The sequence below is a fragment of the Haliotis rufescens genome, unplaced genomic scaffold (assembly GCF_023055435.1).
Source record: "Haliotis rufescens isolate VD_foot unplaced genomic scaffold, xgHalRufe1.0.p SCAF_24, whole genome shotgun sequence".
NCBI lineage: Eukaryota > Metazoa > Mollusca > Gastropoda > Lepetellida > Haliotidae > Haliotis > Haliotis rufescens.
The window spans coordinates 7775972-7802340 of NW_025963935.1; the positions used below are offsets into that span (position 1 = coordinate 7775972).

Consider the following 26369-nt stretch of genomic DNA (forward strand, 5'->3'; position numbering starts at 1 on the left):
GTTGATATCAAAGAGGTTTCATATTGTAGCTGATAGAACCTTCAACATTACCAACCAAAATATTAAATCAACTTTGAAGACGATAAAAACGACATGCGAAATCGTCCTCGTCTGGGATTAAACGGGTTCCTGATGTCTGACGTGATGAACAATTTCAATTATTGATCCGGCGCCCAAACTGCCTTCTACTACTTTGATGTATTTAAATGGCATTTCGGGTTTTTTGTTTCTGCTCATCCGTTTGATTACCGTGTCCGCAACTAATATTGACTAATCATTATCAGTAACACTATTGAAGATTCCTTCAAAAATCTACTGAGGGGATTAATTCCTGACAAGCATTCATTGTGTGGAATTGGACTGAGGGTAGCAGTAGGTAGCATCCAAACAGGATTATAGTCATAAATTGCCAATAACAGACATGTATTGTTCTTTTAATTGTTAATAGGAACAAGAGCAAAGGTAGCTTTTCACACTCAATGATGTATGCAAAATTATATGTGCAGGATTAAAAGAGACGGGAACACTTCCTGACATATACAGTAGACTACGGTTATAACGAACTCAAAGGGACTATTAATATCAGTTCGTTATAACCGTAGTTCGTTATAAACATATATACAGCATAACCACAGCAAATAGGCGGGACAAAAAAGTAAGTTCGTTATATCCGTCAGTTTGTTATAAGCGTGTTCGTTATAACCGTAGTTAACTGTAACTGCTAAGTATCACAGCCGGTTGGGGGAGCATGACGTCTGGCCAGACATCCATCTCTACGCCCAATTCTGCTTCCACGTCACCGTCAGGCACGCCTAGCTAGGTGTTGACAGCATCTGATGATCAGACGTCAAGACTGGGACAGTATTTTGTTCCCAGATGAGTCCCGGTGTCATCTGGACAGCCCTGAGAGCTCTGAGAACGAGGGATGTCTTCAGATCTTTGTTTAGCGGTAGCAAGAACTAAGATCTCATATTAATGAGATTGTAGCAGCGCCTGCTTCACTCAACGTCGTCAGTTTTGGGGTAGAAGTGTAAGGGTATGTTGTGGCATCACAACACATGGGAGAATACAACTGATCATTTGTTAATGCATGGCGATTATTGTGTTAATATGTTATGATTTCAATAGTATGACCTTTACAGCAACGACAACATATCAACAATATTGCATAAGATGTTCTGTCGTTCTTGTCACGGATCATCATTTTCTGCTTTGAGAATACGTTTGATTTTGAAGCCTTGGAGTTCAAATATATGCTGTTATACCAAACATTGAATCGGTCATTTTACTCTGGACATTTCCTTTCAATTGTACAAAATTGTATCTTAAACATCCTGGGAGATTCAAACATAGGCAAAACCAGTAGAAAATATTATACTAAGTACACACAAAAATGAAACCTACACCTTGGCATAACTATACCTCTAAACAATGTAACTGCAGTTACTTCCGCCAAGAAGAGATAACTCTGTACCACCACCAAAATAGTTAGGGGTATATCGAATATAGGACAGTACACATTTATAATTTAAGTGAGGTGAGCCGTGGAGAAATGGGGTTTAACGTCGCGTTCACGGTTATTGCACTTATAGCGACGTGCATACACGTGTTTGTGTGGCTGCTTGTACTAGTCCGGACCTCGGACATTCCGCTCTCAGGGCGGACGCTCAACCACTGTACTACTAAGACATTAAACGTGTGGTAAGGAGCATTTTGATTGAGCATATTCAGTGAAGTATCATACAAAGTAATTCAGCCAATCCATTCACAGAATAGAGTGGATGAACAAGAAACAGCCAATCACGTCACCGAATAGAGTGGATGAACAAGAAACAGCCAATCACATCACAGAATAGAGTGGATGAACAAGACACAGCCAATCACGTCACAGAATAGAGAGGATGAACAAGACACAGCCAATCACGTTACAGAATAGAGTGGATGAACAAGAAACAGCCAATCACGTCACCGAATAGAGTGGATGAACAAGAAACAGCCAATCACATCACAGAATAGAGTGGATGAACAAGACACAGCCAATCACGTCACAGAATAGAGAGGATGAACAAGACACAGCCAATCACGTTACAGAATAGAGTGGATGAACAAGAAACAGCCAATCACGTCACAGAATAGAGTGGATGAACAAGACATAGCCAATCATGTCACAGAATACATTTCATAGACAATGTATGAGTGACAGCCATGTAAATGTGCAATCTGGTTTACCGAAACTGTATGAAACATCGGTCAATGACAGAATAATACATTTTCATATTTCTTCCTGTAAAACACAAACACATAAACTGACATATACCTTCAATAGGTGGTAAGAGCTTGTTGCGGGAAGAAAATCCGAAGTGATGCAGGGCCCAGGACTTTGCCAATTTGGTGGAACCCTCGAGGGAGTGAGTGAGTTTGGTTTAACGCCGCTTTTAACAGTATTCCAGTTAACCCGCTGCGTGTCAGCTTAATGTGGGAGGAAAGCCCGAAATGATGCAGGTCTCAGACGTTTATCATTTCGGTGAAACCCACGAGCACGGGTATAGTGCTGACTAACCCAGAAACATAATCGGGGCGAACAGGGATTCGAACCCACAATCATAGGTTTCTGGCGTGTCCACGGAACGCAACTCTGCACAGCGAATCTCGGCGCCTTAGACGAGTGGGCCACCCGTGCCCCCGGAAACCCACGAGCAGAGTACGGTGCTGACCAATGACACAGGTCAGATAACAACATACCAAGAGTCATGATATCATGATCATAATCGAATCGACGATCATAGGATTCTGGTTCGTCTAAGACATGCCAGACACAGATCTCGACAGCTGTACAGAGCAACTGAGTCGCATTTAACTACTTGGCCACCAATGCCACCGGTTCTGACTTTATGAGTACGAGGGCTTGTCAAACAGTTCTATGCCTAACAATCAAAATTAATCAAAATTTTCTCAGACAATGTCAGTTGTTTTTTCCTTATGATAAGAATTTAGAAACTTTGTCTTCCAAACGAGCAGATATCTTATTCATCAGTAAATATTCATGAATAATGGTTTTTTTTCGACCATTGGCTTAGACCTGTGTCGTCCCCAAGTTCAGCAGTGGTAATGTCTTCTCTGAAGTAATTAAATTGATGACTCGTATTTTTAAGGAGGTGTGGTGAAATAGGTTTTAACGATTATTTAACTGATATAGCGATGTGTATGCACGAGGGCCTATGCTTGTACCAGTCCGTACTGTTATATTCCACTGAGATAACATGCCTCAGTGTAACATGAATACCCCCTCTGACACAGTATACTGACTCCGAGCAATCCAGTTCTTCTTTTAGAACCTTAATCCCGAGCGACAGACAGAATAATAACAAGTATAATCTTTTAACATATTCTGGTATGACGCGGCCAGGGATCCAACCCAGGATCTTCCGCTCACCAGGCGGACGCTCCACCACTAGACCACATAGTCGGGCTACTTTTAAGGATTAATATTAACAACTTTCAGTGAGTGGGTTGCGTTTCTCTCCGCTTTGACAACAGTTTCGTGTCGTGTCCATCACAGGTTCAAGCACGGGTGGGAGCGGTCAGGTAGCCTAGTGGTTAATGCATTGGCTAAAAGCGGCGTAAAACCTTACTCACTCACTCACTCACTCAAGCACGGGTGTGATGTTGACACAGGTAAGTCTCATCACCGGGACTGGCCTACTCATGACAAAAGGGAAAGGCAAGCCATGTGTTTCTTCCGAAACATACATTCCTGGTTCTTTGTTTTAAAAATAATTTAACCACCAAATATTCTGAAAACATGGCTGATGAACTTGTCGGTCTTACAAAACAGGTCGTACTTTCATCACTGACGTTTGCAAAGAGTACTTGAAACCGCGCCACTTCTCCCAGTTGATCCCTTTGCCAAAGAGTGTGTTGTTGTAGTCACCATTCAGATTGGACGAGTGACAGTCATTGTACCACCATCCTCCTAGAAACTGTTGTGCACAAGAACCATCAGTGTCCAGATCAAGGTCACGATCGCGGGTTGAAAATGCCTGGCCATTGTGTAGAGCCATTGAGTCGCCTGTAACAAAACGATGAAGACATTGGTAAGTGTTGCTGGTGAAAGTATCCACAATGGTTAAGCCAATGTTCTTATGAATTAAGTAGTGGTTTTCAGGAGAGAAAAAAATTGCACTAGTGTACACATGTTCAACCCAAACCTTTTACCAAGAGATGTATCATGTATTATGATAATGCTGCAATCTGAACTGGTTACCTTGGTAACTGAAGCCCACGTTCTTAAAGTGGAGCACGAGTGAGTGAGTATGGTTTTACGCCAATTTTAGTAATATTCCAGCAACATCACGATGGGGGACACCACAAAAGGGCTACACACATTGTACCCATGTCGGGGTTCGAACCCGGGCCTTTGGCGTGAAGAGCGAATGCTTTAACCACTAGGCTACCCGACCGCCCCAAGTGGAGCACGAAGAGAATAATATTCTGCCAGGCCACGCCCAGGGAGCTCACTTTCTCGACAGATATGTAGAGCTTATTATTCTGTACGGCCACTGCTCACCTTCAGGCCACTGAAGCCCCAGATATGTAGGCCAAACCTCACCTTCAGGCAACTAAAGCCTGAGATGTGTGGGGCATAGTGTTATGTAAGGCTACTGCTTACCTTCACGACAATGGCGCTCACGCAATCGTAAGCACAGTGTTCTGTAAGGCTACTGCTTACCTGTGTCGCAACTGAAGCCCGAGATATGTATGGCATAGTCTTCTGCAAGGCTACTGCTTACCTATGTCGCCGCTGAAGCCGAGATATGAAGTACAGAGTGTTCTGCAAAGCTACTGCACAGATGTGTCGCCGCTGAAGCACGAGATATGTAGGACATAGTGTTCTGCAAGGCTACTGCTTACCTGTGTCGCAACTGAAGACCGAGATATGTAGGACATAGTGTTGAGCAAGGCCACTGCTTACGTATGTCGCCACTGAAGCAAGAGGTATGTAGGAAATAGTGTTCTGCAAGGCTATAGCTACTGCTTACCTGTTTTCGCCGCTGAAGCCAGAGATATGTAGGACATAGTCTTCTGCAAGGCTACTGCTTACCTGTGTCGCCACTCAAGCCCGAGATACGTAGGGCATAGTGTTCTGCAAGGCTACTGCTTACCTGTGTCGCCGCTGAAGCCCGAGATATGTAGGACATAGTGTTCTGCAAGGATACTGCTTACCAGCTGTGTCGCCACTGAAGCCCAAGATACGTAGCGCATAGTGTTCTACAAGGTTACTGCTTACCTGTGTCGCCACTGAAGCCCAAGATACGTAGCGCATAGTGTTCTACAAGGTTACTGCTTACCTGTGTCGCCACTGAAGCCCAAGATACGTAGGGTATTGTGTTCTACAAGTTTACTGCTTACCTGTGTCGCCGCTGAAGCCCAAGATACGTAGGGCATCGTCTTCTACAAGGTTACTGCTTACCTGTGTCGCCACTGAAGCCCAAGATACGTAGGGCATAGTGTTCTACAAGGTTACTGCTTACCGTGTCGCCACTGAAGCCCAAGATACGTAGGGCATAGTGTCCTGCAACGGTACTGGTGACCTGTGTCGCCGCTGAAGACAGAGCTATGTAGGACATATTTTTCTCTAAGGCTACTGCTTACCTGTGTCGCCGCTGAAGCCCGAGATATGTAGGACATAGTCTTCTGCAAAGCTTCTGCTTACCTGTGTCGCCGCTGAAGCCAGAGATATGTAGGACATAGTGTTCTGCAAGGCTACTGCTTACCTGTGTCGCCACTGAAGCTTGATATACGTAGGGCATAGTGTTCTGCAAGGCTACTGCTTACCTGTGTCGCCGCTGAAGCACGAGATATGTAGGACATAGTGTTCTGCAAGGCTACGGGTTACCTATGTCGCAACTGAAGCCCGAGATATGAAGGACATAGTGTTCTGCAAGGATACCGCTTACCTATGTTGCAACTGAAGCCTGAGATATGTAGGACATAGTGTTCTGCAAGGCTACTGCTTACCTGTGTCGCAACTGAAGCCCTGAAAAATGTAAGACATAGTGTTCTGCAAGGCTACTGCTTACCTATGTTGCAACGGAAGCCAGAGATATGTAGGTCATAGTGTTCTGCAAGGTTACTGCTTACCTGTGTCGCCACTGAAGCCCAAGATACGTAGGGCATAGTGTTCTACAAGGTTACTGCTTACCTATGTCGCCACTGAAGCCCTGAAAAATGTAGGACATAGTGTTCTGCAAGGCTACTCCTTAACTTTGTCGCCGCTGAAGCCAGAGATATGTAGGACATAGTTTTCTCTAAGGCTACTGCTTACCTGTGTCGCCGCTGAAGGCAGAGATATGTAGGACATAGTTTTCTCTAAGGCTACTGCTTACCTGTGTCGCCACTGAAGCCCTGAAAAATGTAGGACATACTGTTCTGCAAGGCTACTGCTTACCTGTGTCGCCACTGAAGCCAGAGATATGTAGGACATAGTGTCCTGCAAGGCTACTGCTTACCTATGTCGCCACTGAAGCCCGAGATACGTAGGGCATAGTGTTCTGCAAGGCTACTGCTTAGCTGTGTCGCCGCTGAGTCCAGGCATATGTAGGACATAGTGTTCTGCAAGGCAACTGCTTACGTATGTCGCCACTGAAGCCCTGAAAAATGTAGGACATACTGTTCTGCAAGGCTATTGCTTACCTGTGTCGCCGCTGAAGCCAGAGATATGTAGGACATAGTGTCCTGCAAGGCTACTGCTTACCTATGTCGCCACTGAAGCCCGAGATACGTAGGGCATAGTGTTCTGCAAGGCTACTGCTTAGCTGTGTCGCCCCTGAGGCCAGGGATATGTAGGACATAGTGTTCTGCAAGGCAACTGCTTACGTATGTCGCAACTGAAGCCCGAGATATGTAGGACATAGTGTTCTGCAAGGTTGCTGCTCACCTGTGTCGCCGCTGAAGCCCTGAAAAATGTAGGACATAGTGTTCTGCAAGACTACTGCTTACCTATGTCGCCACTGAAGCCCGAGATACGTAAGACATAATGTTCTGCAAGGCTACTGCTTAGCTGTGTCGCCGCTAAAGGCGTGATATGTAGGACATAGTGTTCTGCAAGGCTACTGCTTACCTATGTCTCCGCTGAAGCACGAGATACGTAGGTCATAGTGTCCTGCAAGGCCACTGCTTACCTGTGTCGCCGCTGAAGCCAGGGATATGTAGGAAACAGTGTTCTGCAAGGCTACTGCTTACCTGTGTCGCCGCTGAAGCCAGGGATATGTAGGAAACAGTGTTCTGCAAGGCTACTGCTTACCCGTGTCGCTAATGGAGCCCGAGATATGTAGGCCAGCGTTTTCTGCAAGGCTACTGCTTACCTGTGTCGCTGCTGAAGCCAGGGATATGTAGGACATAGTGTTCTGCAAGGCTACTGCTTACCTGTGTCGCTGCTGAAGCCAGGGATATGTAGGACATAGTGTTCTGCAAGGCTACTGCTTACCTGTGTCGCTGCTGAAGCCAGAGATATGTAGGAAACAGTGTTCTGCAAGGCTACTGCTTACCTATGTCGCTAATGAAGCCCGAGATATGTAGGCCAGCGTTTTCTGCAAGGCTACTGCTTACCTGTGTCGCCGCTGAAGCCAGAGATATGTAGGAAACAGTGTTCTGCAATTCTACTGCTTACCTGTGTTGCCGCTGAAGCCCGATATATGAAGGGCATAGTATTCTGCACAGTTGCCAATGACGAAACTTTGGTAACGGGCATATCTGTGTTCCCCTTCAAAGTCCTCAAGGTCGATCTGCAGCTCAAATTGTCTTCCTTGGATGATGCGCCAGATGTTCTCATTACCTAAACCATATCTTCATAGTTGGAATAAAATAACGACAGACAAAACTATGTTTATAAGAAATACTTGAGTATCAACACCCTCTCCTTCTCTATTTGATGTTTTATGTCGCTTATTTCATGTAAACGAAATCCATCAACAGTATCTATCTTTTCAGATGTTTCATTGATCACCTGATATAAACCAATAATATATATTATTCTATTATATAAGAGTCTTTAATTGGTCTTGCTTAGATGTCTTGAGAGTATACATCAGCCTTATTAAAAATGTATATTATATGACATAAATATCTTAGTAAGCGAAATGCTTTCACTTGTATTAACTTAAAGGGTTGTAACGGGCGATACACCTATAAAAATAATACTGCAACGTTGACGTTGGTGTTTCTTAAGCCATTTAATTGATAGACCTGGTCATATCTCAAAGGCATCTTTTGGCGCATCCCCAAACAAGACTTCAATAATACTTGTAGGAAGATCAGGTATAGCATTCAAAATATTCAATATATCATTGAATTCATTAACCAAATATAAACTAACATTTTTTAATGATGAACGACTCAATAACATATGACCTGGGTCGTTCTGGCAGGGGAGCGACAAAGACACTCTTTGGTTTTGAGGGGATATGAGCCCCGAGTACGATCCCACTATTCATTATCTTAGTTAAATGATGTCCCTTACCCGTCATCACATATGATGGGTCAGTGACAATATTCAGTAGCCACTCGATTTTTGCTCCGACCATAGTCCATTCATTATCATCATTGCGAGTAAGATTGTATGAAGTGTTTTTATGGAGTCTACTAACGTCGACATCATTTAAATCTCCTAGATTAGGAGCAGGTGCTGTCTATACAACTTCTTTCCATTTGTATACATTATCTTGTAAGTGTAAAGCATCGGTACTGGGTTTATCGAATCCTTCTGCTGTGTCTCCAAGATTGGATAAGGCAATTGTATTACATTGTCTAAGGTTATGCGTTCCAGGGCCTGATGAATTAACCATTATTTATAATATGGAGTGCTAGACTAAAAAATTATTATGTACAGGTTGATGTTTTACATATAATACAGACATTTTGAGATCTGAAATAATACCCCGCTTTAACTTTTTATATTATAATGATGAGAAAGATTCAGTTCTACAACTTGTAACTAATGTAATTTTCATCTTTGACTGGAAGAGCGCTTAGCAGAGTTGAAGGACTTTTGAATTGAATATTATCCGTTGTACTGATCTCATCAAGATGGATGCACAACTCTTTATTGGGAACTAAATCGGGTAATTTAACTCCATGCACTGTTGTGCTTATGTAATACTTCTTTTCTTATAAATCCAAGTGTTTTTATTGCTAAGATCCTGTGAAGAAATATATCATTTTCTCCACTGCATAAAATAAGAACCCCATTCGACTCATTTTGTGTGAGAGTAGCTCTCAAAGATTAAAATGTTATTGAGTGAGCATACAGTGTAATACCACTGTACCAGTCTCTATTTCCATATATCTTATTATTATCTCTCGCAACACTTATATTGGTCCACCGAAGCTTGAAGTTGCCCCACCAAGTTGTCAATAGCGTGAAGCAGTTGAATAGACTGGCCATTTGCTATTCCCGGGGGTGTAACATACAAATTAAATATAGACAGATAATATATCATAACTTACATTATGAACAGATCTGAGTAGAGTTGAAGGACTTTCTAGTTGAATATTATCCGTTGTGCTTATTTGATCAAGATGGATGCACAACTCTTTATAGGTAACTAAATCGGGTAATTTATCTCCATCAAATGTTGCCTTGATTAATGTTATATCTCTGATTGCAAATCCAAGTGTAACTGCTAAGTTCATGAAAAGCATTCATCCTTTTTATCCAGCGTTCAAATTCAGTATCCACTTCGACTCATTTTTGGTAAGACTAATTCCATTAGGCTTAAAATTTTCATCATTGAGTGAGCACACGCTGTGATACCCATCAGGTATAATAATGTATTTGTCAATACCACTCTTTTCTAATATCCATATCCTATTATTATCTCTCGCAGCATTTATATTAGTCCACCGCGGGTAATATGTTTCATCACAGATAGCGACTTCAAGCTGACCATCCGAGTTATCGATAGTATGAAGCAGTTCAATAGACTGACCATTTGTTATATCTGGGAGTGTGACATACATATTAAATATACAATGATACTATATCATAACTTAAATTTGACATCAACTTACATTACGAATCAGTCGATTTTAGTAAGAACCTCTGGTGCTCAGCTTTTTGTTCATTTCCCTGATATCTTTGAAAAATACAGGGTCACAGCAACTAGTAACAAAATGTTGCATGATTTTTTCCACATATCCCATGCAATTTTGGCAAAACCAGTTTAACTTTTCTATATGGTGTGCCACAACAGGATGTGGTGTATCTCTTTATGCCACTGGTTTTAAATTAAATAAGTCTGTTTTATCATTTCATGTATTATATCAGATTAGAAGAACTTAGTGCCCCATTTCTGCAGTTCGAGCATGGAATGCATTAAATAATCCGTACAATAGGTTCGCATATGAACGTATTTGTCAGGAATTTGATATTTCTAAGAGTAAAGATAAATGCATTAAAGGACTTAACCATGGTATAGGTATTTCCTACAGTGGACAAAAAACTGTTAAAGAAGAAGTGATGATTTAGTTTTAAAAACTCATCAACCATTCAATCCATTTAAGTTGATACAGCAAAACAATCTTCTTGTGAGAAGGTGTAATCTTTATCATGGCTGGGAACTTTCGAGTAACGATTGGAGAGGATATCTTTTTAAGTATGGTTTGCCTTATATTGTTACAAAGTTTGTACAGCTGAACGACACCGCAAACGCTTGGAATGAATTTCTTAATGATAAAACAGAAAATAATTTTACTAACCAAGGAGTTGTAAGAGTTAATGAATCAATAAGAACTTGTGCATGGGCAATTCTTGGCGCAAAGTTGCAAACACGTACGGGACTAATTGGTTCTGGGACAGGGCTTGATGCACAAAAGCAGTTTGTCGCAAACGTAGAGGATCCTATTAAATAACCAAGGAGTTGTAAGAGTTAATGAATCAATAGGAGGATATGTATGGGCAACTCTTGGTGTACAATCGCAAACATGAAAGGAATAACTGGTTCTGGGACGGCACTCGATGCACAAAAGCAGTTTGTCGAAAGCATAGAGGATGCCATTAATTCACCAGTTGACATACCATCTTCTATGAAACGTTATCAAGATGTATTACCGTTCCCTCAATCCAAAGTAGACTATGTTTATTGGGCAGGACTTTACACGTCTTCGAGTAATATGGAACTTAAGATTGGTAAAGTGATAGGCTATAATAATAAAATTGTTATTACTACATCAGAAAAAACGGGAATAAATTCAGATATTAACACCAAATTAATAACGCAAACAAACACAGGTGAAACAGAAATAGTCAAGCCACAGTCATCTGCTGTAACAGAAGCACAACAACCACAAGTTGTAAAGCCACATATTGAAGCTAAAAATCAACAACATGTCGACGATAAAACAGCACTTATAATAGCCTGATGAACTTAATTCATTGTAAAAATATTTTGTTCCTCGGTATATAATGTAGTGCTGGTGAGTATATTTGCCGCATAAATCGAGCTCCAGTGGAAGTGAGCTAGAATTGTCATTCCCTATACTACAAGTTATCATACAGCGTGATACTTTAACATAGGGAGACACATGGCACAAGTTATGCAGTCCATATCCTTTCACTCATGAACGCTTCGTATGGCGCTGAAAACAGACAAGGAACATTTAACACACGAACGAATGATTCCGCAAGGTCCACGAAACACAGCTTGGCATAGCAACCTGATACACACCTGACTTCTGCACATAGAACATGTCAAGGGTGAGACGGAACGACGTGTAAGACAGGACTGGAACCAGTCGGACAAACTTTTATCAGTTTGATCAATCTGTGGTTGACTTTTGGAACAACACCGCCAGACTGTTTTCAATCATCTGGTGTCCTGATTGCCTTTCAACGCAAATGATAAGACAGTTCCGAAATTTTCAAATTGAAATTTCCAGAGGGCCCTAAAAGGTCCTTACCCTACTTCCTACTTTCCATGTAGACCTTCAAGCCCTAAACACGCGTTCAATGTCCCCAGTATTCTAAATTGCGGATCTATTATGCTTGATGCAAGAAAAGGCACGTTGTCGTAATGTGACTGTCATACACTGGTTTAGTCTTTTAACATTTCCGATGTCAAATGACCCGAGGGTCAAATCATGCGTACGTACATCCATATGTTTCCTTGAATACTTGAACTAACTCACCCAACCAGTATTCCCTGTCAAGTTCACCGAACCCATCCATGTACTCATTCCATGTTCTGTAGAAATTTCGCGATCCGTCAAGTCGTCTTTGGATCACCTTAAATAAAATCAGTGTTATGTTAATGTCAATGTCATTAAAATCATTCTTGCTACCGCTACACAAAGATCTGAGGACATCGCATTTGGGTCACGTCAGAACCACCTTTCATACGACCAATCAGAGCCTTGCTTACCAGATCATGAAAGTGACAGTCGGAATGTGATTTCGAAACCTTGAAATCTTTGACATGGGGTATTCCGAGCGATAGCGGAAGGTCCGGGGTTCGATCCCCGCCTGTGTCATACCAAAAGACGTTAAAAATTGGTACTTGTTCTTACCCTGTCTGGCGTTCAGCACAAAGGGGCTAAAACAAGGAATGTTCACCTCGGAGTCAGTATACTGTGTCTGAGTAGGGTATTCATGGTAAACTGCGGCATGGTATCTCAGTTTGCTAGCACTATAAATTGGCACCAGTCCGGACTAGTACAAGCAGCCACAGAAAGACCACACGTACATGCACGTCGCTATATAAGTGCAAAAATCTTGGACGCGATGTTAAACCCCATTTCACCTCACCTCACCGAACGATAGTTACAGGCTTAACGACTGAATCCATACACTCTTGGCCATCTATTAGCCGTTCCAGTCTTTTATTCAGCTTCCAAATATTGTATCGAGAATTTGTCAAAATATGTTTTGAAGTGTTCTCGCCAATTTGAAATTAGTGCCAGTAGTTGTGTACAGCGGTCTGGAACCGCTCCTGGCTTCTGATTGGTCGAGAGGATCTGTGACGTCACTTCCGGTTTCGGTTTGGTCACGTGACTGCGCATGCGCGCGGGGCATGATGGGACTTGCGTGCGCATCCAAGATGGCGGCACATCCGTGTCCGGCGGCGCGCGCATCCAAGATGGCGGCACATCCGTGTCCGGTGGCGTGCGCACCCAAGATGGCGTCGCATCCGTGTCCGGTGGCGCGCGCCTCCAAGAGGGCGTCGCCTCCGTTTCCGGGGAGGAGGGATGGGGAAAAACCCAGAGAAACGGTCGTACAAGGTGAACAAGATCGACATGGTTGTTGTTCTTTTGTTGTTCTAAAAATAGAAATAGAAAAGGCGGTGGTGGTGCAGGGAGGGAGGAGGAGGGAGGGAGGAGGGATTCAGGGAGGGAGGAAGGCGGGAAGGGAGTCGGGTTCTTTGTTTTGTTTTGTTTTGTTTTGGTGGGTGGGTGGCGATGGCATGTGGAGATGATAGCTCACTGAGACGAGCTTATCATACACAGTCGACGACTCTGCCACTTTGTTGCTAGGTTGACGTCATATCGGCGAAGGATCTTGCAACAACGTGTCACAAATCATGTCGTCGGGTATGGTGATGTGTTTGTCAACTTTGAGGTGTAAGGTTTCGTTCCACAAGGCGATCGTGTATTGTAGCCCACGATGACAGTCGTTCGTCTAAGTTAAAAGTCGGGGAGTGGCGAATTTAAAGGGGCTCAAGGTGTTGGCTGAATTCTAACGGTGAATCGACAGGCACAGACATGAACGTGTTGTAGGTATATGCCTACGTGAAGTACTTCGTGTCACCCCCATGCAAACGTGGTGCCACGCGTGACGACAAACAGACGTTGACGTTGATCCATAGGATGATTATTATCATTTATTTATTCATGATACCGAGGTGCTGGCACTCGTGTAGGTTGACAGGTGTACTGTCATTCGTGTTGCCAGGCACCCGTAGTGTTTCACGCGTGTTGCCAGGCAAAACGTGGTGTCCTCTGTGTGTGTGTGTGTGTGTGTGTGTGTGTGTTCAAACAGACGTTGACGTTGATCCATAGGATGAACATTATTATGAATGACGCCGAGGAGTCGGTACTCGTGTAGGTCGACAGGCGTACTGTCATTCGTGTCTCCATGCACACGTCATGTACGTCGAGTGTTGTCATGCAAAACGTCATGTACTTCATGTTGCCATGCAATCGTGATGTCATGCGTGTGTGTCTTCAAACACACGTTGATCCACAGGATTATTGATCCTATTTTGTATTTTATAAGGAGAGAGAGAGATCGATAGACATACGTGGTGTTTGACTCGTGTCTCCAGGCACACGTGGTGTTTCACGCGTCTCTATTTCTATATATTAATTTTATCATTTGGAGACGTACCATGGTGGTGTCACGCGTAGGCGTGTGCCTCCAAGAGGACGAGGGGGAGGGTGTGGGTTCTTTTGGATGGTTGTTGTTTGTGTTGGCAAAGCAAGCAGGGTGGGTGTCGATTAGTCTGAACACCATGTGGACTCCATCATGTCTTACCAGGCAGCTGATCTTTCAAACATGGCCCTTCTCTTTTATCTATTTGTACTATATAATATATTACAACGAGCATGTGCACTGACATGACAGACGCACGGACAGACAACGTAGACGACATCTCAACTCAACCTCTACCCTCGGTTCGGCATTCTACTGGAGTTGAGATCAATCAAGACACAAAGAGTCAGTTCAATTTATCCCTGTTTAATAATGAACAACAACTTAGATACAGACAAACAAGGTGAAATAATGCGAATAATGCGAAAAAGTGGATGACAACCTTCGTCATCGTCATCACACAGGTAGCCTGCTCAATGTTGCAACGAGTGCTTCTGTGGCTGCTGCTTCTGTTGGTGAAGGTGTTGCTGCTGCGGCTGCTACTGCCGCTCTGTATAGTGGTGAGATGAGTTCTGGTTCTGCTGCTGTTGGTTAGCGTGTTGTTGCTGCTGCGGCTGCTTCTGCTGCTGCGTGGAGCGCATTGAAGAGTTCTGTTGGTGAGGGTGTTGCTACTGGTGCTTCTATGGCTGTGGGGGTGGTGTCTGCCACTGCTGGTGCCACTGCTGCTACCATTGCTGCTGCCACTGGTTTTGGTGTGGATGCTGCAGCATCTGAGGTGTCCATCGGTGATGGTGAAGGTGGTGGTGATGATGACTGCGCTGAAGTTACTCCTGTTACTACGGCGACGAGTGCAGCTGTTGCTGCTTCTACTGCTGTGGGTGTGGCGGCTGTGGCTGTTGCTGCCGCCCAGGATAGTGCTGAGGCGAATTTTTTTGTTGCTGCTGCTTCTCGGGGTGTCCCCTTCGATGCCCTCACACCTGCCACGCATTGCGCCATCTGTAGTGCATTGATGAATACTTTTAGTGAGGGTGTTGTTGCTGCGTCTGCAGCTGCATCTTCTTCTTCCTGTGTGGTGGCTGCTTCTGCTGCTGCTACGGGTGTTGTTGATGGTGTTGTCTGCGATGAGTACTGCTGCAGCAAGGGTGCATGTGAGGTTACTATTTCAACGAGTGCTACTGCTGCTGCTTCTATGGCTGCAGGTGTTGCTGCGGCTGATGCTAGTATCGCTGTCCATAGTGCTGAGTCGAGTTGTTGTGCTGCTTTCACTGCTTCTGAGGGTGTTGTTGTTAGTATGGGTGCTGCTTCTGCCGCTGCTGACGCTGCAATGAGTGCTGAGGTGAGTACGTCTGTTTCTTTTAAAGTCCCCTCTGCTACCACTGTGGTAAGTGCTGCGACGTGTGGTGCTGCTGCTTTTTGGGCTGCTTTGAGTATGGATGCTGTGAGTGCTGCTGCTTCAGGTGTTGGGGTTGACTTTTCCACGTAGAGTTCCATGCTGGGGATGCAGATGCCATACTCCGGAGGCAGAAATGTGTCCACAACACTCTTTAACTTCTCATGCATGCAGTCATGGGAAGCTTTGTACAAGGCACTTGTTCTCATCATCTCCCAATGTAGAACTAGCTGCTCCCCCAGGATGTCCGCCATGGCATGACGGAAATGCTCGCAATTGAGAACGTCCCCGTCCTTGTCCCCCTTCTCCTTCTTCTTCTTCTGTTTGATGATGATGCGGTAGTGGCCATTGTTGTCATACGGTAGTAGTAGTCGGAACATGATGGTGTTGTTGCTTTGACCGTTCAGTGAAAAGTGATGGCCAGGGAACGTTGGTCGTATTTAAAGACACTGACACTCTGCTTTCTGATTGGTGGAAAATCCGACCTTCTGATTGGATGGTTTCTGTCCCACACGCCAACCACAAGTGTGGTACGTCCTTAGTGTTTCTTTTCCAAAGGGTCAGGCTTGTAGCGTGAGAGAGAAAGCACAACCTCGGTTCGACCCATCAGAGCCCACCATGGCCCGAGCGCGGCCTCTGATGGGTCGACAACCCAGGCTTCGGATTGGTCCGATGTCGATCCGTTTTTTCTGTAGGGGTCCATGTCGATTCAGTTTCGATCCGCTGTCATGAAAAAATATTATAGAAAGTCGTCTCTGTACCCAAAGGGGAGCGTGTCTACAGGCAGCTCTGTGGTTTCGTCGTAGACGAGACGTCGCTTGTCGTACACGGTACGATAGTCTTTTCGGGAGGGTCGGGTCACAAGTGCGTTTTCGTGCCGAGGTCCTTTTCGAATGATCTGATGAGGGTAATCCAAACTGATTTTCTCCCCCTCTTTCCCAGGCCGTTGTCCCAGTATCAGTCCTTTCATGGTGTCAAAGTTGAGACGGTGTTGGTTTCGGTAATTCAAAGTGAACCCTCCCACTTTGCAGGTCGTGCGCGTTCCATCGGGTCTGGGGTTCATTAACTCGTAGCCATAGTTTTTGGGACCTCCCGACACAAACGTCTTGATGATGTTTCCGTCCAGTTCATCCGTAAACTCACCCAACGAATGGCCCAGCTCTGGATTCGCGTCGTGGGGTCGATGAATGTAAATGACGCTGTCCGTGTCAAAGTACAACACCCTGCGGCCCACCAGGGCAAGGGTCTCGTACAGCTTGAGACGTGCTTGGGCGGTGACCCAAGCGGCGATGGCGACGTTGAAATGAGAATGAGGGGTTTGGTATTCTTTCCGATGGGTATAGGTCACTTCCACCATGTGTTCGTTGACAACGGTCACATCCTCGATGGTATTGCGTTCATCCCTCCACAAGGCAAAGTACTGTACAGGATCGCTGATATAGAGGTTCTGACTGTAGTCTACCCGTTGTCCAAACTTGCCCCAGAGCGAATTCAGTTGCATCTTGGCAATCGTGCGACGTCCTGGATTTTTTTCAATGCGATCCTTGTCCAACACAATGCCTTCTTTGTCGTAGATTTCCTGGATGTAAGCGTCGTGATCCGTACATCCCTCGGGGTATCCGCTGGCTTCGAGCTTCTCCTTGAAATGCCGATCGATGTAAGTGTCAAAGAGTCCCACTTGCTGGGTGTCGGGGTCATGCTGTGCAAAAGTGTCAAAATGCCAAACGTCGTAGATCTGAAGCACCCGGTAGTCATACTTCTTCACGGCTTCCTGGAGTTCTACGGTGGCGTACGTCCCCACCCATGACCTCTCTTCGTCCGTGTGCTGGCAGGGGGAATCCGACCGGGCATCGGCACACGTACGGCACAAAGGACAGAGCAGTTTGCCTACCGATCTGTAAGGCAGTAGCGGATGGTAGAGTCGTTTTGGGGGTAGGACACGGCATTGGATCAGGCCTTTCAGTTCAAACAACGTGTCCACAGGGGGTTGATGGAGAAGGGTCGGGTGTCCCGTGGGAAACGCTCCGGTCTTACAAATGTAGGGGGAAAAGGGAACAAATATCGATGTACTTGATGGTTTCACCTTCTTGGGCTTCGTAGCATAATCGCGTCGCATTGGTGCGTCCTCCATAGAAGGCGTCGCGAGGGTTGAGCGGCCCAGGGACGTGGATACAGTGGGGTCCCTGCAAGAAAGCACGCAGAGCGGAGTCCTCCCGTTGCATTTTCGTAAACTCGTGCTCCCACAGGGTGACGATCCGTTTCACCTCAGGGTGTTGACTCAAGAGACTCAAGCGGTAGCGGGTGTCGGTGTAACGGGCTCCCAACGACGTGCCCAGGACGGGATGCGGTTCTCCACGTTGGGTCTTGTGACAGGTCTGGCACCCATGCCAGAAACAGCCCAGGAATTCGTAGACGGTGCCTGTCGCTGGATCGTGGCCATCCACGCTGTACCGATGGTGGCCCTCTCCACACGTGAACTCTTGTTCACCTCCATTCCTGGCGTGCTGAAGGTGCAGATGGGGGTCCGTTTCCATCAGATAGTGGAGCCAGTGCATACAGGCCTGGGAATAGTTTCTCTTGGGTTGGTAGCCTTGAGGTGGAAGAATGGCGATGGTATTGGGTTTCAGGTCTAGTTTTCGAAAGGATTTCATGGTGAACGCAGCGGCTGTCATCACTTCCACAAAGGGATCCATGCCAACCGAGTGGATGGCGTTCTGTCGGAAGTCGGCGCATCCCCGTCTCAAAATGTCCACATCGCTCTGGCAGTAAGCTAAAAGTTCTCCTTGTAAGTCGAACAAAGCTCCTTCTTGCCCTTTTTGAGTATGCCACTGGAGGAAGACTGTGCGTTCCGCGGGAGACATGCCATCGGGATCGTACGTGACGGCTCGTGGATAGGGACCTCTGTAGGTCTGGTTGACTCCCGTATTGAAAAAGTGTGGAAAGTACCCTTTCTTCATTTCTTTCAGCCCAAAGCTCTTGGGAAAGGCTTTCAGGGGGTAAGGGATGAAATTTAAGCTGTCTTCGAAACACAACCGTCCCAGGGTCATCTGCAAAATTTGTTGGCCATGTCGGATCTTGGTGGGGAGTGTCACCAGGAGGGGGGACAGACCCTTCAGGATTAAGTGTAAATCATAGGATAGTGCATTGTGGGCCATCACATAAATGCGATCCTCCTTCGGGACTGTATGGCAAGTGGTGTTCTTGTTCTTTGGCTTCTTTGTTTTCTCCACTTCCATGACCTCTTCCCCCTCCACCTCTTCCCCCTCTTCCTCCGCCTCCTGCTGGGGTGATGCATGTCGTTGACGTTTGGAAGCATACTTTCTTGAGGGGGTGTCATCCCGTTTCCTTTTTTTCCCCAGGCGGTCTGTTGTCCCCTTGCGTGTGCTGCCCTCCTCTTCCTCTTGGTGGGGCTTCTTCTTGGGTTTTTCAGCCAACGTGGTCAACCACACACACACATCATGTCGCGTGGTGGGGCCTCGAAACACGATCTCACGGCTGGGACCATATCCTTCTTCTCTCCATGGACAGTGTTCGCACAAGTCCTAGCTCACTTCACTGATGCACCGTCCACATCCCAGTTGCACCACGCACAAATTTGGAATGTGTTCCCCCGTGTCTTGCATGCATTCAAAATCGTAGAAGGCGTATTGGACATTGTCTCGTACGTGATGTTGTTCCTCTTCCCCCTCCTTCTCCGCTTCCTCTCCCTCCCCCTCCTCCCCCTCCTCGTTTTCTTCACGGAGAGGCGTCATGTAACAGCGATGGTCTGGGGTCATGGGTTCTCGGCACACCAAGCAGGGATGTTCTTCGTCGAAGCACTCATGGTGAACCATGGGGGTCTCCAAGACGCGGACCAGATGAAAACAGGTCGGGCACCTGTGAATCGATTGACAGGCGCTGGGTTTTCCCTCTGACGGTGACTGGAGATGTCGGGTGTAACACTACTGATTGGGGAACCAACGTTGACATGTCAAGCAAGGGATCCCGTGCTCTTCCTGGGGCTTGCAATAGCTAGAGTGGAGGCAGCGGTGACAGCGGTATTCCTTGGTGCAGGGATGTTTTTCGGGATGATCGTAACGTTTGTCGCAGTGTTCGCAGTAATGGTTAGAGCTATAAAAAGCGGGCATGGAAGTGATGACATCGTAGTGCTGATCATGATGATAGACATGCAGCACGGTGGCGTTGGGTGGAGCCTCATCACACTTGTACAACAGTCTCTGGTCCACCTCTTGACTGTAGACTTTCAGTTGATAATTCAGGGGGACCAAGGCGCGTCCCACGCGTGCGAGGTCGTCCAGGCCCTGACAGGGGCCTTCAGGCAGGCAAAGGCGTCGAAACAAGTCCCGTGCCCGTATGCCTTGAACGTCGACGCGATCCGTTCTCGTCAGTCTCATTCGCTCGGCGGTCCATTCTGGGGTCAAAGGGTGGGGCTTCTGGGCATAATGTTGTGCCACCACCAGGGCCCGTGCCAAACAGGATTGATCTTCGTTCTTGATCTGTACAATGCCTTTTTTGCGTGTTAAAAAGGTTTCGAGTCCAATCACGTGTTTCAGCCGGGGAACACCACTGCCCGATCCTAGCCTGTCGGGATCTGCGATGTGTACTGAAGTCACCACCATGGTGGCATCGATGTTCAGGTCTTTGTTGTACTGCTGGACTTTTTCCACGGCATGCAAAATATCGAGCCCATGGAGATCTTCAAAGCGACGAAAGGGAATCCGTATGGGGGTGTTCAAAGCGGGATGATCGATACCTAGACCAATACGATCTCCATTCTGGCCTGACACCTGTTCATAAAAGTCATCGATCACCCTGTCAAATAAAACTGGCAGTTCCATGGGAACGCGTTCCGGTGGTATGGTGTCCAAGTAGTCTGGGTTGAAAGTCAAACGATAGGTATGGTTAGCGGTTCTTAACCGCCTGGAGCGGGTGGTGTCTTTCCTCTCCAAACGATAGGGTGTACTCTGCATGTCCGTCATGGTGGCGATGAGTGTCTGATGAACGTCAGCCCTTCCTTTATATACACAGAAAAGACGATCTATTTATAGAAGGTCTCTGATTGGTCGAAAATCTGACCAATCAGAAGACAGCACCGACCAATCAGAAGACAGCACCCGAGCCGAGTTGTGCTTTCTCTCCCATGGAAAATACATTTTTTTCCTATGAAAAAAAACAAACACAACAGTCGGACCCATTTGAAAAACTGAGGCTCAGTCCAGGCATCGAAACGGATCCATCGGCGTGTCGCGTTTTGGAGCCATCAAAACAGGAGCCCTTTCGGTCCACTCTAAAAGTTGAAAAAATGAATTGCGTTGTGTTTTTTAGGATGGAGAAATCAGCATGCTCACCCCAGGGAGAAAAACAGGATAAAAAATGGTTACCCATCAGAAGCTTGGGTTGTCGTTCAATCAGGAAACAGGTCGACAGTGTCTTAAATAAGATAGACACTCTCTGGTCATCACTTTTCCTATGAAAAAGAAACACAAGGGCCGGGCCAGTTTGGAAAACCGAGGTGAAAGTCAGGCGCCGGAACGGACCAATCAGCGCGCAGCGTGTTGGACCAATCAAAACAGGCACCATTTCGATCGCTCCCTGCATTCCTACATGTCTGTGCCTGTCGATTCACCTTTAGAAATTCAGGCAACACCTTGAGCACCTTTTCGCCACTCACCCACTGTTGCTTAAACGAACGATTGTCCTTGTGCTACAATACGCCCGCCTTGTGGAACAAAACCTTACATCTCAAAGTTTACAAACACATCACCATAGTCGATGACATCATTTGTGGCATGTTGTAGCAAGATCTTTCGCCGATGTGGTGTCAACCTAGCAACAGAGTGGCAGAGTCGTCGACTGTGTATGATAACTTTGATAAACTCGTCTCAGTGATCTATCATTTCCACACGCCATCGACACCCACCCTGCTTGCTTTGCCAACACAAACAACAACCATCCAAAAGAACCCACACCCTCCCCCTCGTCCTCTTGGAGGCACACGCCTACGCGTAACACCACCATGGTACGTCTCCAAATGATAAAATTAATATATAGAATTTGAGACGCGTGAAACACCACGTGTGCCTGGAGACACGAGTCAAACACCACGTATGTCTATCGATCTCTCTCTCTCCTTATAAAATACAAAATAGGATCAATAATCCTGTGGATCAACGTGTGTTTGAAGACACACACGCATGACATCACGATTGCATGGCAACATGAAGTATATGACGTTTTGCATGACAACACACGACGTACATGACGTGTGCATGGAGACACGAATGACAGTACGCCTGTCGACCTACACGAGTACCGACTCCTCGGCGTCATTCATAATAATGTTCATCCTATGGATCAACGTCAACGTCTGTTTGAACACACACACACACACACACACACACACAGAGGACACCACGTTTTGCCTGGCAACACGCGTGAAACACTACGGGTGCCTGGCAACACGAATGACAGTACACCTGTCAACCTACACGAGTGCCAGCACCTCGGTATCATGAATAAATAAATGATAATAATCATCCTATGGATCAACGTCAACGTCTGTTTGTCGTCACGCGTGGCACCACGTTTGCATGGGGGTGACACGAAGTACTTCACGTAGGCATATACCTACAACACGTTCATGTCTTTGCCTGTCGATTCACCGTTAGAATTCAGCCAACACCTTGAGCCCCTTTAAATTCGCCACTCACCGACTTTTAACTTAGACGAACGACTGTCATCGTGGGCTACAATACACGATCGCCTTGTGGAACGAAACCTTACACCTCAAAGTTGACAAACACATCACCATACCCGACGACATGATTTGTGACACGTTGTTGCAAGATCCTTCGCCGATATGACGTCAACCTAGCAACAAAGTGGCAGAGTCGTCGACTGTGTATGATAAGCTCGTCTCAGTGAGCTATCATCTCCACATGCCATCGCCACCCACCCACCAAAACAAAACAAAACAAAACAAAGAACCCGACTCCCTTCCCGCCTTCCTCCCTCCCTGAATCCCTCCTCCCTCCCTCCTCCTCCCTCCCTGCACCACCACCGCCTTTTCTATTTCTATTTTTAGAACAACAAAAGAACAACAACCATGTCGATCTTGTTCGCCTTGTACGACCGTTTCTCTGGGGTTTTCCCCATCCCTCCTCCCCGGAAACGGAGGCGACGCCCTCTTGGAGGCGCGCGCCACCGGACACGGATGCGACGCCATCTTGGGTGCGCACGCCACCGGACACGGATGTGCCGCCATCTTGGATGCGCGCGCCGCCGGACACGGATGTGCCGCCATCTTGGATGCGCACGCAAGTCCCATCATGCCCCGCGCGCATGCGCAGTCACGTGACCAAACCGAAACCGGAAGTGACGTCACAGATCCTCTCGACCAATCAGAAGCCAGGAGCGGTTCCAGACCGCTGTACACAACTACTAGTGCCGTAAAGCATGAGAAAGCTGTCCCCTGATTGGCTAATATTGACTACTTGTTAGCCATGCCATTGGTCAAAGTTTGACCCGTCTGACGTGACCAGTAATGGGGTATTCCCAGATTTTTGTTTAGCGGTAACGAGAACTAAGATCTGATTTTAATGAGATTGTGTTAATGCATATCGAATATATATTCATTATTGTCACAAGGTACGTGGGCGTTTGTTTGAAGGAATCAAGTCTTGTGTCTTACCGTCCAGCCACCACCGTTGTGGGTCAGATCGCAGTGAGCTAGGATCGGACTTTGCCCGTCAGGTGGAGTGATGGTGTAGGTGTCATCGGCCGCTGAGGAGATGTTGGCTTGAATTTCACTGCAGTCGCGGAGACCTACACAATCAACATTGACACTGACCACTCAACTGGACATGAGTACAGGACAAAATAGTTATATAAAGTATCATTCTTATCAATGAATATTTATTTATTTATTTATTTATTTATTTATTGATTTATTTTATAAAATGAACGCGACATCTGTTTCAGTAATCAAATAGGTATAATTCCTCAAATATATTAGTTGAGCAAAAAGAGGAAATCCTTTTGTGGCTTTCTGTTCCTGAATGTTTGTGATGATTTAAAGAATGACTTTGCTCATTGTCGTAAATTTGCTCACGTGAGGCACTGTCTTCATCACCTGATGAACGTTAACAAATAACACTTCAATCCTTATATTGACATAAATCAAAACGAAACCATCCACTTAAAAACCAAACGTAATTATTTATGCTACCCATGAACTTTTTTAACTCGGAGTTTTGCTTTTGTCGTGACGTCATCCGTACCAAACATTCAATTTGGAGTTACGTCCCTTGGTCTTACAATAGTAAAAAATGGCTTCATTCACTTGAAATAGAAGTTGTACCTATTAAGGTTGGACTTGAAATGAAAACAAGACCTAGACGCTAAAAATGGATAAAATGGACGTTCTGTGAACTGTGGGTGTGTATTTGAGTCATACTAAGGAGTGGTGAGCAAAACAACCTCTTGATGGCCCAGGTCAGCTCCCCCATTAAGGATTTCTCCTCCAGACCCTCCATGACTGGCATGAAGTTTTATCTGGAGTGGAATGCCATTCTAAGTTATAGATTGTTCAAGAAATTGTATCATAACAGGTTTAACGCCACCAATACCACCATCTGTTCAACCTAGATTGGGTTGAGATATGGAGATCTCGGTGGCCAGGGCAAGTCGTTGATGTTGGCATTATGAAGGTAGTCTAGCGTGACAAGACCTGTGTGCGATGGAGCATCCCCCCATACACCATGAAACTATCGCCACCTAAATTGTCGGATTCACGTACAGAATGTGGGGCAAAACGCTTATTTCATCGACGAGGCTGTCTGTATGGCTCGAACGCAAACGTCGCTGTCAATTTGTTGCAAAACAGGGACGATAACTGGTCTTCTGGGTCGGAATCCAGCCTCGCGAAGATGGTTCCTGACGGTCTGGTCAGGTATCCTCCTCAAACCAGGGACGCATCCGGCAGTCTCCATAGCTGTGGCATTGCGATTACGTAAACGGAACAGTCTAATGTAGCAATCCTGTGCAGGGGTTGTAACTCTTGGTCGGCCAGTTCTCGGACGGTCTGCAGTGGAGTTGAACTTGCTGTATCGGTCACAAAGACGGCAAATGGTGCTGTGGTGGACGATAAAGTGGCGTGTAACAGTCGACTGTGATTCCCCTCTGTGGATACGTCTCTATGGCGATGTTCCGATCGGCAGCGCTGAGTCTGGGCATTTTCGAACTTGATAAATGTTGACAAATGAATGACAAATCTTTGGCTTATGCTTGCCTTTTTATAGCCACTACCACGAGTTACGAATGCCAGAACTGGCACGTCCCTTTTACTTTAATGCTTTCCTCCATGACATTTTTGACAAGTGTGAAAACAATGCCCTTTAAGACATTGCAAATCGACAATGGCTGCGTTTTGATCACTGTATGTCGAATATCAGGCCACCAACATTTTCCAAAAACATATGTTCAATTTCTATACCGGAATTTTTGTGTTCAGTGAACTACATTCTACCTGTGCATTTCTTTTTGGGAAAGTCCACATCATGTCACGATGATTAGTGTTATTGTGCTACCTCCAGTTGATCAAATTTGGAGATGACTGTCTAGCGTAGCTCCGTCAAATTAGTATCTCTTGTTTTTCTATGTTTCTATGACGAACATTTAACATATAACCACATTTCACATCACCTCACTTTGCAAGAACATAAACCAAATGCCATTACATACTCCAAACAGTGACAGTATGTGAGGGTCTGGGGTAGAATACGTCTTCAGCAAAACATGCTTGTCGTAAGAGGCGACTAACTGGATCGGGTGGTCAGGCTCGCTGACATGGTTGATACATGTCATCGATCCAAATTGCGTGGATCGATACTCATGATTTCAATCATTAAATTGTCAGGTCCCGACTCGATTATTTACAGACCGCCGTCATATGGCTGGAGTATTGCTGAGAGCGGCGTTAAACAGCAAACAAACAAACATTATGACTTCCAATATATCGGAATCCATTTAAAAATATTAGATGGTTAAGTCTCGCACAAGTTCATACCCAGCTTACCAGCGCCCTTGGTGTACTGCACGTAGTACTTGAACCCTGCCCGAGGATTCATGTAGTCCTTGCTTCTGTATGTCCACGAATGAGCTTGACAGGATCCGGTTTCTGAATTGTGGAAAAATGAAGCGCATCTTTTGTGTCTTTTGCACATTGAAGCACAGCTGGCCAACATGAACTCGGTTTTCATCCATATGGAAGTTGAATCACGGGCAAGTACGTCTTGGAGGAGTTGAACAGGCCTAAAGCTTCCCTGTTCACATTGACAGGTGGCTCGAGCCACAAGAACAGCGGCTATGAACGTTGCATGAAGGACATGGTGATTCTGGTCACAACCTGCCATCATCAACCAGCCAGCAGAACTAACTCGTATGAAAGCGGGGTGAGTAATAGCTATATGCCACTGTCGTATCAATCAATGACGCCACTGAGTGTCTTCAGTATCTGCCTGTAAGTATGTACAATGTATACGTTCAAGCAGAGTGTGTGTGCATTAAAGAACTGACTTTCATTGTCTGAGTTCATTTAGGATTGACTGTGTATTTTTT

General features: G+C 45.7%; 1 protein-coding gene across 1 annotated transcript; it reads right to left on the minus strand.

Annotated features, from left to right (window-relative positions):
* Positions 1-3077: 3077 nt before the first annotated feature.
* LOC124117295 (ficolin-2-like) lies at positions 3078-26174 on the minus strand. Its single transcript, XM_048402138.1, has 5 exons — positions 25828-26174; positions 23443-23576; positions 12184-12280; positions 7670-7834; positions 3078-4069 (listed from the first exon to the last, which is right to left on the minus strand). The coding sequence occupies exons 1-5, from the start codon at positions 26165-26167 to the stop codon at positions 3825-3827; spliced, it is 981 nt and encodes a 326-aa protein (XP_048258095.1). The 5' UTR covers positions 26168-26174; the 3' UTR covers positions 3078-3824.
* Positions 26175-26369: the final 195 nt, after the last annotated feature.

Coding starts and splice junctions, on each gene's coding strand:
- LOC124117295 (XM_048402138.1), bottom strand. CDS start 26,167: ATGATGGCAGGTTGTGACCAGAATCACCATGTCCTTCATGCAACGTTC. Junction 12,281..23,442: donor ACAACGGTGGTGGCTGGACG/GTAAGACACAAG, acceptor ATTTTATTTAAG/GTGATCCAAAGACGACTTGA. Junction 7,835..12,183: donor TGACAGGGAATACTGGTTGG/GTGAGTTAGTTC, acceptor GATATGGTTTAG/GTAATGAGAACATCTGGCGC.